Source organism: Pongo abelii, chromosome 13 (assembly GCF_028885655.2).
Source record: "Pongo abelii isolate AG06213 chromosome 13, NHGRI_mPonAbe1-v2.0_pri, whole genome shotgun sequence".
NCBI lineage: Eukaryota > Metazoa > Chordata > Mammalia > Primates > Hominidae > Pongo > Pongo abelii.
Window position 1 is genome coordinate 101,550,224 of NC_071998.2, and position 13,144 is coordinate 101,563,367.

General features: G+C 35.5%; 1 protein-coding gene across 6 annotated transcripts in view; it reads right to left on the reverse strand.

Moving 5' to 3' along the window:
* Positions 1–13,144, reverse strand: part of SVEP1 (sushi, von Willebrand factor type A, EGF and pentraxin domain containing 1) — a 202,477-nt gene that overhangs the window by 78,783 nt on the left and 110,550 nt on the right. For 5 of the 6 annotated variants that reach the window (XR_008509939.2, XM_009244733.4, XM_054520420.2 and 2 more), the window contains exons 18-22: positions 10,432–10,593; positions 3,448–3,609; positions 2,967–3,058; positions 1,759–1,855; positions 82–195 (exon numbers count right to left, since the gene is read on the reverse strand). Coding sequence is in view for 5 of the 6 variants with exons in the window: in XM_009244733.4 (XP_009243008.4) it covers positions 82–195; positions 1,759–1,855; positions 2,967–3,058; positions 3,448–3,609; positions 10,432–10,593 (627 nt within the window). In the remaining variant the exon portion in view is untranslated. The remainder of the gene's footprint in view (positions 1–81; positions 196–1,758; positions 1,856–2,966; positions 3,059–3,447; positions 3,610–10,431; positions 10,594–13,144) is intronic. The other variant, XM_063714347.1, reaches the window with a different exon arrangement.

The following is a 13,144-nucleotide window of genomic DNA, read 5'->3' on the forward strand; positions in this document are numbered from 1 at the left end:
CACATTCCAAATTTATCTCAGTGATGAAATCTTAATGATTCAAAGATTTATATTGTTGAAAACAAGAGACCTTCCCCTTACCTGTGTAACCTGAAGGGCACTCACAAATGAATTCCCCAACTAGGTCTTTACAAACTCCATTGTTGAGGCAAGGCAGTGGGCTGCACTCATCGATGTCTGTTTCACACTTTAAGCCTACAATGTAAACCAAATGCTGAGGGACAATCCAGGATGGGATTAACCGAAATAGAACTATGATCATTTAAAGGCAATTATCTCAATAATCAGAATTTTTAAATGGGTAGTGGTAAAGAAAAGGGCAATATTCATTAAGTGCTACCATCTATTAAGTATCTAATGAAGGTAACACCTCTTTCTAAACAAATATAAGATATTCTTATAAAGATACATAGAAGATAGCAAAAGATCCCAAATTAGAAGTGGGGTGGGGGCACCTGGAAGCATAAAATGGAGCCAGGAATTATGCTAATTTCAAAGTGAAAGTTACAATATCATCTGTACTTGCTACCAAGGTCACCTGGCTCAGGGGTGGAGGTCGGGCTAAAGCCTGCCAGATCACAGCTCACATGCCAGGTGTCCCAGAGTGGCTGCATCCTCTCACAGGGTGCACACAGGCTTTCTATGAGCTAGCTGTGCTGGAAACCCATATTCTTTCTCAGGGTCCTCCTCACTAGCATCAGCATTACCTGGGAATGCAATAAAAATACAAATTCTCAGGCTGTACTCCAGACCTACTGAATCAGAAATTCTGGGGCTGGACTCCAGCAATCTGTGTTTTTAACAAGCCTTCCAGATGATTCTGATGCACATGACTGTTTGAGAACCACTGTCCTATATTATACCCTTTCTCAACCACCACTCATTTACAGAATTCCCAAACAAGATCCTTTATTTCTTATGGAACATCAAGGTAAATATTTTTATAAAAATTCACAGAGACACACATGCACACAACATGAGCCAGCTATAATAAATGGAATGCCAATATTCTAGATAGATCTTGGCTATACTTTGTTTTTTGACTTTCCTTTTGCTTATTTTGTGGTGAATTCCTTTACTTAAATACCATTTCTCATGAAAAACTTAAGTTGGTTGTATAACACTGAAAAAAAACTGTCTAGAAGAAAATAATTATTTTAAATTAATTGCAATTTTAAGGTATAGTTCATTTCCCCTCAAAAATTATGTTTCTGGACTCAAGTCAAATGTGAACCAAACTGTTAAAAACCCCCATAATTCCTACATAATTCCTACATAATAAAGTCCAAAGCCAAATTGTTTTCTAAGCACAGCTTCCAGAAAGATAGAAACAAAGCAACAAATCATAGCTATTCACAAGAACTTCTATTAGTGTGTAGCAAATCAGAGAAACTGCCAGTTCATTTAAAAATGTTTATACTGGACAATCTGTTCTATGTTGAGTATCATGCATATAATTTTTGATAGAATGAAACTTTGAACATGACCCCTGTATTTCAATTTAAATTGTGGGTTATGACAAAGACTCATAGGGAAGATGAGCCTTTATTCTTTAGCCAAAATAGGCAAAGAAAACTGTCATTTGTGAAGTATGTATAATTTTTTCACCTATTGTTTATCTTGTTCAACAAATTTTGGCACATTTACATGGTCTAATGTATCTTATCGGATATAGTTAATGTACTGAAGTTTGATACTGCAAGTCATAATGATTTCATATAAAATATTTTAAAATCTACATTCCTCTCAGTTATTTACCTGTATATCCAAGTGGACAGAGACAAACATAACCACGCCCAAGTTGTTGGCAGGTTCCACTATTGTGGCAAGGGTTAAAGAAGCATTCATGGAAAACCTACCAGTAGCATAAAAAAAAAAATCAATCAGAGACAAAGCACTCTATTTATTTCAAAGCAGTCCTGATTAGAGTCAGGTTTGCAACATTAGACAGCTCGTTCCTGTTTCCAGGTAAGTTCACTCAAGCTAGGTGGGTTGCTGCCTGAATAACACTGGTACCTGCCATATAGGGGAGCAAATGATATATATCATTCTTGGGTGATGTTCTGGTAAACCTAAGGAGCGTTTCTAAATGCTGGCTGCATGCTAGAATATAAGTGATATTTTAAAAGCGTACTAAGGTCAGGGCACCAACCCAGATCAGCTAAATCAGAATCTCTGGGAGTGAAGTCTATACATTACTGTCTTAAAAACTTGGCCAGGATTCTATTACGCCTCCACGTGACAGCCACTGCTTTAGGGGATCTTACAAATTCCTATGTCCACTAGGCTGTTTGAAATATGACTTATAGAGTCCTAACAAGTCATTATGTTTGGACTAGGCTGTAGGAAGTTGTAATCAGAAATATATCCCCATTATCCATGAAAATACTAAAAGGCAAGGAATTCATGACATTGGGCAAGGTGAATACAGAGTAATGAGTGAATCTATTAAAGTAATCAAGACTTAACAACTAGTCTTGTAAAAAATATAAAGCATTTGGTTTAGCTATATTCTTAATTTATGTTTCTTAATTTTTAAGGACTCATACTTTTCCCCAAAAAATCTTTTCTTTTCTGGCAAAGAAATTTAAATAATTTTCATGAAAGTTGGGTAACTCTGCCTGCCAATTAGAAAAAGCCTTTCCTTAAACCAAATTCTCTTACTCAAATGATGGGTTGTGCTTGTGGTAAGTGTTTATAGTGAATCAAAAGGCTCCCCGTATCTACTCATTCTTATTGCCAGCCATTTCTGGGAAAAACTCTCATTTTTGGTACTTAGAACATCTAACGTTGCATTTTGGGAATGTTCTAAACAGGAGTCATTGTAAATACAATTATTCATTTATAAAATTCATACATGTTGATTAAAGTTTCAATCCTGGTCCTTTTCCTGTGTGTGACGTGTAAAATGACAAATTGCTTTCCAAGCATTCCACTAGAGAAAATTTTATGCAAAATGAACTTGCCTGACTGCTGATTTCATGCCTCTTTTTAACATGTCCAAGAGAGGCAGGGGGCACCACACTTTCCTCTGCTGCTGAGAAAGTTGAACTAAAACCTAATCAATTAATAGAAAAACATGTCAGTGTGGTACATATGCCAGTAAGTGGACTATGTCTAACACTATGGTCAAGATTCTGGTTGTCAGAGTGAGTAAAGCCACATATATTTTGTTTCACTTATATTTTAAAAAAGAAAACAGAGATGGATGGCCTACATCATTACATCCTAGACTCTTAGAAAGAAATTTAGAAGTTATCAAGTTCAGTGTTTCCAAAACAAGACTCTTTGTGTCATGGTCATCAAAAATACTTCAGAAGGACAATTTAACAAGTCCAGATGCCCAAATCCACCAAAAATAGTAATATTCAGAACTGACACTACAACAGAGACAGGGAAAAGTAAATGTCCAACATAGGATTACATAAGAAACGAAGTTCCTCTTACTTGAACATTCTGTAATGGATCTGGAACCAGCGAATGGGGTAGTTCCATAAAAGGGACAGGCCAGACAGAAGGCCTTCCCTGCATTAGGTTGGTAATAGTCACGAGGACATGGGTGACAGGGCATTAACCCAGAACGCGAGAATTTTCCTTCTGGACAAGGAACTGCAGAGGTAAAAACAAATCATATGTGCATATAAAGTAACACACCCTACATTTGAAAGAAGTGATTTAATCTGTGCATATAAGAACCCTACTGAATTATCTATATAATGTCTTCCGTATATTTAATACCCATATCATCTTATCACCCAGGTAAATGTTTTGTTGGGTCTCCTTCCTGTCTTTAGTAACACGTTAATTTAATAAAGTTTAGAATTGGCCATATAATTGTATTCTGATTTTTCTACCTAACACGATATCATAAGTGTTTCCCAAATCATTCCCCCCGATTATTGAATAGTATAGATTTTAATAAAATAAAAATGTTGCATCTCATTGACAGACCATGATTGATCTAACATTTTTTTCTACGTTGGATATTAGATTGTTTTCATTTGTTTGCTATTATAAATAATGCTGAAGTAAATTTTTTGCATAAATCTTTGTATTTAGCTCTGATTATTTCCTTGGGATAATAGTTGACTTTGAGTAGTTGAATTAGAATAATTGGATTTGAGTAGTTGAATAGTTAGGTCTAAAGATTTGAAAAGATTAAAGCCATTGATATATAGTGCCAAATCATTAAAAAAATAAGTAGTTCCAATTTATACTCCCATTAGTAGTGTATGCAATCACTCTTTTTACTACATGCTCCTCAGCATTGGTATTATTAAATTTTTTTTCCAATTTGAGGGTGAAAATGGAATTACAGTTATTTTAATTTGCATCTTGATGATAAATGAAGTTGCTTTCTTCTACTTATTAGAAATTTTATTTCTCCTGAATAGTCTATTATTTATGGAGGTTTTTTATGATTTTATATATTAAGAATATGAATCCTTTGACACACTCAGACTAATTATTTTTGCCAGTTTGTGCTTCACCTGTTAATTTTGTTTAACTGCTTTCATAACCAAGTAATTATGACTCCTCCTTATTTAATACTAAAATAATATAAGGTAATATATTTACCTATGAAAGGTTTAGCGAAATCGGTAGTTTTATCATTAGTATTTTTATTGGCTATTTTCTAAGTAATATGAATTGTAATTTGATTTTTTGACACAATTATTTTTCAGAAAGAGGTTTAAAATGTATAAATATTTGGAATATGTTTATTAATTTCTGTTTTTAATCATCTTATGGTCAGAATTTATATTGCATAACTAATTGCTACCTTTTGAATTTTATTGAGTTTTGTTCATTATATCTAAAGATAAAAATAATACTTCACTAAAAGTGTTATCACAGTAGAGTAAAAAGTATAACATGTATTATTAGTTCAGCCTTATCAATCATGTACTACAAGTTCTGTGTGTCCTTACTGATTGCCTACATGATCCTTATACATTCAAAGGAGTGGTGGGGCATGGTGGCTCACGCCTGTAACCCCAGCACTTTGGGAAGCTGAGGTGGGCAAATCACTTGAGGTCAGGAGTTCCAGACTAGCCTGGCCAACATGGCGAAACACCATCTCTACTAAAAGTACAAAAATTAGCCAGTGTAGTGTCAGGTACCTGTAATCCCAGCTACTCAGGAGGCTAAGGCAGGAGAATTGCTTGAACCCGGGAGGCAGAGGTTGCAGTGAGATGAGATGGCGCCACTGCACTCCAGCCTGAGCAACGGAGTGAGACTCCGTCTCAAAAAAAAAAAAAAAAAAAAAAAAAAAAATTCAAGAAAGGTATTAAAATCTTCCATGAAAATTTTATTTTTGCAATTTACCATTGTGAGACATACAGATTTTGTTGTATTTTACTGCTGTTATTTGATGACAAAGCTTTATTATGACTAACTTATACTGCTATACTGCTTGTGAATTACATAAAAATAACTCTTTTCTTCCTCATGTGATGCTATTGGGCTTTGAATTGAACTTTTTCATAAATTCCCTTTACCACTGCTACTTGCTTGTTTTTTTTTGTATTCATAGGTCTGGAAATATTATTATTTTTAACCTTTCACCGTCATTTGTGTTAGGCTTTTTGTAAATAACATTCATTTGAGAATTGTCATTTAACCAAATCTGAAATTCTCTTGCCATTAACGAGTGGAATATTAACAAAATTAAAAATGGCCTCAAACATAAAACAAGCTCGGGTTTTCCTCCATGATGTTTTGTTGCATTTAGCAGAGGGCAGGGGAACAGAGTACTCATGACTTAATTCTTTGGTTGGGGTTTTAGACAGCAACCCAAGTACGAATTCAGGTTGGGTGTGTCCTTTCCTTGGGTGAACTGGCATCATCTGGATAGATATTAAAGCCATTATAAACTGAGAAAACTATTAAAAATACTAAGACTTGTCTGCATAAATGTAAGTATGGAAGACAACACAAAAAGTAGCTACTCAGGATGTCAGCATCCTTATCATTTAGGGTTTGGTGGCATTGTAATAAAAATAGTACAGCAGAGATAATTAGCAGTACGGTTGAAAAATTTAGAGATGGACTGAGGTTTAAGGGAGCAGGGTATCCCATGTCATAGCATCTTTTTTAAATTGATTTGAGAAAAAACAAAGCATTTGTGATAATCTCAAGACACTTAGATCAAAATTTTAAAACAAAAAAGCCAAATTTTTTGCTCAAGAGCTCTTTTACCCAATTAACAAAAGAGCTCAATGAAGAAATGGTAATTCAATCAAGAGATGGCAGAAAATATCATAGATTTTAATGCAAATTTAGAAAAAAAATTTCTTGCAGGTTTGGTCTTTACATGCATAAAATTTACATTTTTAAACTGTATCTTTATTTCACTAAGAACAAGCTAATTTACTCTTTGATAGATCTCAGAGTGTTAGATAGAGCTCTGTCATTCACACAAACTGTAAACTTGCTTACTTTAAAATGGGTTTCCTCAATCTTAAGTTTCCAAAAGTGATTGCCTATTTGGAAAAGGTAACTTACACACAGCTAATTAGTTAACTGAAAGCATCAGTCTTCCGCTGGTAAAAGTATAAAACTTTTGTTTGAGTTAATATCTCTGAGTATGTATGAAATGCTGAAAAGATAAATTCCACCAGTAAAACTCAGGATGCTATAATGAAATAAACTTTTTTTACATATAATTTTCAGCACAAAGATGCTCAAAAAGAAGTTTATGCCCCTAGAAACTAACAGAAGGTAAAAAATTGTACTAAGATGTAATAGTAATAAAATACTAACATTAAAAATAAATAAATCTATTAGCTTCTAAGAATACCTAACTCATCACTGTAATGTCTATACTTTTTAGCATAGAAAATATAAAATAAATTTGCATGTGCAATTTTATTAGTTTAAGTTATTGTCCAAGGGCAGACAGTTGTCTTCAGAAATATATTTTCCTGCAGTGGTCAATTAGCATTTAATAGAGTATTTATATATGTAGTAAACATATATACACACACACATATATATGTATATATAAACATACACATATACAAAATAGTGGCACTATCTAATATGTAATATAGTACTAAACATGTACACGTACACACACACACATAAATATGCAATTCCTAATGAACTAGTGTCATGAGAAAAGAGGGGTGAATGTTTCATTTTGATTCTTGGCCAAAGAAACTAGTCTCCCAGTCAAGAAAAATGGAACAAAATCCTCTTTTCACCTCCTCTATTGGAGAGAGAGAGAGAGAGAGAGAAATTATCTAAGTATGCCAAAATGATATTAAAATCAAACGACAGTGCGTGGAAATGACCAGAAAAAAATGTCATATCACTGGTGCTGTTCTCTGACAGTGTTAAGGGCAACACATATAGACCAGGAGCCAAGTGGATTTTGCCTTTTCAATGAGTTTTCTGACTATGATTAATAATACTATATTGCATACTAGAAATTTGCTAAGAGAATTTCAGGTTCTCTTACCACACACACCCAAAGAAGGGCAACTATGTGAGATGATGTATATGTGCATAAGAATATCATAACATCATTTTGTACACCTTAATTATAGGTCATTTTAAATAAATAAATAAATCGGTTTCCTAAGATGAGGTCAGAGGTCAATGACTTCCTGAGCCTCCTTTTAACTTCATCCTGGAGAGTCAGGGTAAAAGGTGGTGTCATCCTAGTCTAAACATCATCTTTTCTTCTCCTATAGATCATACATTAACAACAACAACAACAAGTCACCTGTTGAACTTATTCTTCTGATGAAAATCATTTTTAATGAATGAAAAATTTCAGACTCTTGAGTGTGTACCTACAAACCCAAGAATATGTAATAACCTAAGAAGTTATAAAAAGTAAAATGTACAAAGAATATATTACTTTAACAAACTAATATACTTTGTGATACTTAAATGATTGCTACCTTTAATATTTTAAGTGCCACATGATAGAGAAATGCAAAAGCAATGTCTTAGCAAAAAATAAGATAAACAGTACACTATAAAAATAAATCAATACTGATAGAAAATAAATCAATAATAAAAATAATAAATCAATACCAAAAGAGAAAATGAAGAAAAAGGAAGGAAAGAAAGAAAGGAAGAAAAAGAAAGGCTGACGAAAGAAAGAAAGAAAGAAAGAAAGAAAGAAAGAAAGAAAGAAAGAAAGAAAGAAAGAGAAAGAAAGAAAGAGAAAGAAAGAAAGGAAAGAAAGAAAGAAAGGAAGGAAGGAAGGAAGGAAGGAAAGAAAGAAAGAAAAAGAAAGAAAGGCAGGCGAAAGAAAGAAAGGTGAAAGAAAAAGAAAGGCAAAAGAGAGAGAAAGAGAAAGGCAAAAAGCAAGCAAGAGAAAAAGAAAGGAGTTAAAAACTAACAAAAAATATATATAAGCAACCGTTTTAGAACTTATACACATTTAAGTTTAAAATAAAATGTTTATCCAGCACCGCAGAAGAATGTTAACTTTTGTCATTTCTAATTCCCACTCATGACAAGCAGAATGTGGTTAAACTTTTGCTAGGAATATTAGGAGAGTAGGGCCAGAAATTTAGAGACTTTTTGGGAATTATAACTCCTTATATAATAATTTAGTATTAGACAAACCTCAAGGTTTATTTAGAAAGCTAAAAAAAGTTGTCAAATGTGAACTTGTTTCACTATAAAAATCCTACTTGCTTTTGTGGTTGGAGGAAGTGGGCAGGAAGAATTTTTTACTGTGGACTTTCTGCCAAAATTATTTCTTATATTGACAAAAGAGTCTCTAACAGATCTATTTCAATCAGAATGTGAAGGCTTGTGAGACTTTTAATTAAAAGATCCAAAGCTGGTATTATCCAACAGACATGGTTTATGAGTTTCAGTTAGGCCCTAAATTTTCTTCTCAACTCTTCAGTGAAACTATTAGGTTGATGAACATTACTTGCCCAGTGCCTCAGGTCTCAGACTTGTATCTACCTTGATCCTACCAGACTGAGATAATTTAAACAGATGGAATATATATAAACCTATAATTCAGAGTGTGTTTTGCCTGTTTCCTTTACTTCCAATGCACTTAACTTAAGAGGACTACAACTTCCAAGATGCAATGCTGGAAACGCCCCTTCCTGCCATTGCACATTAACTTTTCCTACCTCTTGTTTACTGGTAATCTCTCTGGATGAGGTCAAGCATGGCTGGGTGCAGCGAGAGTAGGAAGTGTGCCTATGTGTCTCCGTGTAGCCTGAGAGAAGTAGGGAACCAGTAGGTTGGCTTCTTAAAAACATCATTCATTCAATATGGGAACAGCTTCTTCATTTCTCAGTTGCCACAGACCTTAGGTTTTTAAATAAAACTATAGAGGTAGGATACACATTAAAAAAAAAATCTTTCATCAAGGAATGTTTGTTCGGTTCCCAGTGAGTAGCAGAGGTAGGCCAACAAATTTTTGAGTCCAGTTCTATTGACTTTGCAAATTACAGTAGTTGCAAATTTTTTGGAATTTCTGGAAGTAGGCTGACCTTGACTGTCAGTCCTAATTTCACTGTCATTCTAAGTTTTCATCTTTTGTTTCTGTTTACATGTTCATGAGTATTTTGCTGGAAAACATCCCTCAGTAGGGATGTTAGTCAGAAATACTTAAAAATTGGAACTCTAATCTTTTTTTTTTTCTATTTAAACCAGTGGTTCTCAATGTGTGGTCACTGGACCAGTAGAATCAGCATTACTTGAAACCAGTTGTTAACAGAAATACGAATTTTCAGACCCCTCCCCAGACCTACTGAATCAAAGACCCTGGAGGTAGGGCCTCGCAATCTGTCTTAAAAAGCTCTGCATGCTGACATTTGAGAACAAAATTAGTGGCTCTCAGATTTTCGTAATCACATCAAATAATCACCTGGGGAAACTTAAAAAATAAAAGAAAACCAATTCCCAGGCTCTACTCAGACAAGTTAAATCAGAATCTCTGGGAGAGAAGATCAGGTTTCAGTATTTTAAAAATACTCATGTAAATGTGAAGATGATTCTAATGTGCTGCCTGACTGAATAACCACTCATGAAAACCTTCAACTCGTAAGGAATGAAATTCATAATCCACAGAATAAAATATTTTTAGAGTTTCAAGAAACACTAGACAGAACTTCACTTTATAAAGGAGGGAATGAAGTTCCTAGTTTAGATATATTTCTACCATATCACGAAGCCACATGTTTATTACTGTTTGAGGCCTGGGACCAAGTCTTGTACTTCTTTTGTGTTCCTAACCCAGCCCGGTGTTTACACGGCAGGTATTTATACCTAATTGTTAACTGGCTGAGAAACTAAACAAACAAAAAACCTCTTTATGAAAGACAGTTATTTCCATTCTGTGCGTAGAGTAGATGTATGTTTTTGCTGAAAATATGCCACTCCTTCATGCAGACAACCTAGTAGGTTTAAAGAAATATCAATGTCTAAGGCTTTGATAACCTCCACATGCAGAAATGTCCACGGCTCCTCTTTTCACAGTTGAGGTGTTTTCTGGACATGAGAGGCAGCTCCGGGAACCAAATTTTGGCTGATAAGTGCCCAGTGGACACGATTCACAAGTCTCAAGTCCACTGTATGAGTAGGTGCCTTGTTTACACTGAGCTGAAAAGAAAAAGCTAATATTATTTTTAACAATGATATTAAGCTGCACAAAATTAGCACTGTGCGGGATAGGGTTTTCTGCATTTTAATTTAGGACAGAAGGACAGAATGAGGGACCCAGAGAGCTCTTTCTCCTGTTAGCTAAGCATACACATATTGTGGCACCACCATGCTTCTCTATACTAAGGTTCAGACTGTTTCCATTTACTTCCATTATGACCTTTTACAGTGTTTGATGCATAGAACACGTTCAATAGTTGTCGAATGAAGTTAGAAATACATAGCACAGAAGGACACTATGATAGCAACAAGTTGTACACTGGGAATTTGTTCATGTAGAAGTTCTCAATATGTACACTGTTATCCTGAGTGGCGGAAACAAAACCCCAAACCTAGCTAGAGCCTTATAAACTACTCTGAAATCTCTGCTTTAAAAAAGAACTGGCTGCTCTAAATAAGAACTGGCTCTGCTACCTCCTCCTACCTAGACACGCCATTTCATCCAAGGGCCAGTGGGGAGTAGAACATAAAAGCAGACATACCTTCAGGCCCAGAGAGGTGAAGCAACTTTCTAAAATTCATAAGGATGATTTGTAGAATAGAACTTTGGCCAGATGCCCCGACTCCCAGAGTACCGGCCTTTCTTTCTGCTTTTGACCTCCAAACAACTCTACTTTTCACCATTGCTAACATGTTTAGCGCATTTCCAATTACGTAGCACTGCTCTAGAGTTTATATCAGTCATTAAACACCCACACCTGCCTTCAGAACCATGGCAAAGACGCACACTTTTGAAATTCCTTATTTTAGGCATGTCTTGCTGTAGCCTTAATTATGAGAGAAAATGTTTCCATCAGGAACTCTTATTGAGAATAATAGTGAAAAAAACAATTTGAAAATATTGAATATTTTAGTAGCAAGAATATGTGCACATGTGCCTGTAGTTATTCATTTCCAAGTAAACTGAGAACTGATCTCATCACATCAGACACTATTCTACCAAAAAACAATCCAATAATTGCAAAGTGTCACGAAACTTCTTTCCATTAATTAATGTGAGATTCAAGAAAAGAATCCAGCTGATAGATATAGTTTGGATGTGTGTCTCTGCCCAAATCTCATGTTGAAATATAATCCCCACTGTTGGAAGTGGGGCCTGGTGGGAGGTGATTGGATCATGGGGGTGGATTTCTCATGGATGGTTTAGCATCATACCCCTGGTGCTGTTCTAGTGATAGTGATTGAGTTCTTGTGATACCTCATTGTATAAAAGTATGTGGCACCTCCCTGTCTCTCTTTTTTTTTTTTTTTTAGATAGGGTCTTGCTCTATCCCTCAGGCTGGAGTGCAGTGGTGCGGTCATAGCTCACTGCAGCCTCCACCTCCCGGGCTCAAGCAATCCTCCCACCTCATCCTCCCAAGTAACTGGGACTACAGGTGCGCACCACCATGCCTGGCTAATTTTTGTATTTTTTGTAGAGACAGGATTTTGCCATGTTGCCCAGGCTGGTCTTGAACTCTTTGGCTCAAACAAACTGCTTGCCTCAGCCTCCCAAAGTGCTGGGATTACAGGTGTGAGCCACCATACATTCCCCCCTCCCGCCCCAACCACCTGCCTTGCTCCTACTTTCTCCATGTGACATGCCTGCTCCTTATTTGCCTTCTGCCATGATTGGAAACTTCCTAAGGCCACCCCAGAAGCAGATGCTGCTACGCTTCCTGTATAGCCTGCAAAACCATGAGCCAATTAAAACTCTTTTCTTTATAAATTACTCAGTCTCAAGTATTCCTTTATAGCAATGCCAGAATGGCCTAACACACCAGGCTAACTGATGAATGTGGATTGGAGTTTGACTTAGAGACAGCAATGGAATATTTCCAAAAGGAAAGCTAAATGGACTTCTTTAAAGTGGGGGAAACACTCAGGTAATATTTTATGTTTAAAAGAAAGAAAAAATAAATAAATAAAATTGCTTTCTGTATACTATTATTTCACTTTATTTGCCATTTAGATTTCAGGACTGTGATGGGGCTTAGAACACCCTACCCCTAAATATCGTACCTTGCCTTGGCATACTGAATATTTCAAGCTGAAGGAAATTTGAGAAAACCATAGAAGCAGGAAAGTGTCTCTGAACTTCTGCCTTTCTTTCCTTTAGGAGATCTTAAAACCTAGAAATAATTCTCGGACCTTCCCCTTTGAAGCAGACTGTAAAACCCTCATGTGAGAAATGCCCACCCTACACTCAAAGGAAAAGAATATTCATAGCCCTGAAGACACAGGGACACACTGAAGAATCTGAACAAACAAGACTTGCTAAGCTCCACCTAGCTTATTCCCAATAGATTATTCTTCTCCACAACTATCCTCTTCTTCATCAAATTTAGCATAAAAATATACAGGTTTCCCTGATTCATTTCTGAAGGCTCCCATGTCACCTAAAACTTATATTGAATAAATGTGTATGCTTTTCTCTTGCAAATCTATCTTTTGCCATGGGGGCCTCAGACAAGAGCCTAGTGTTGGGTGAAGAAAATAAATCTTTCTTTCC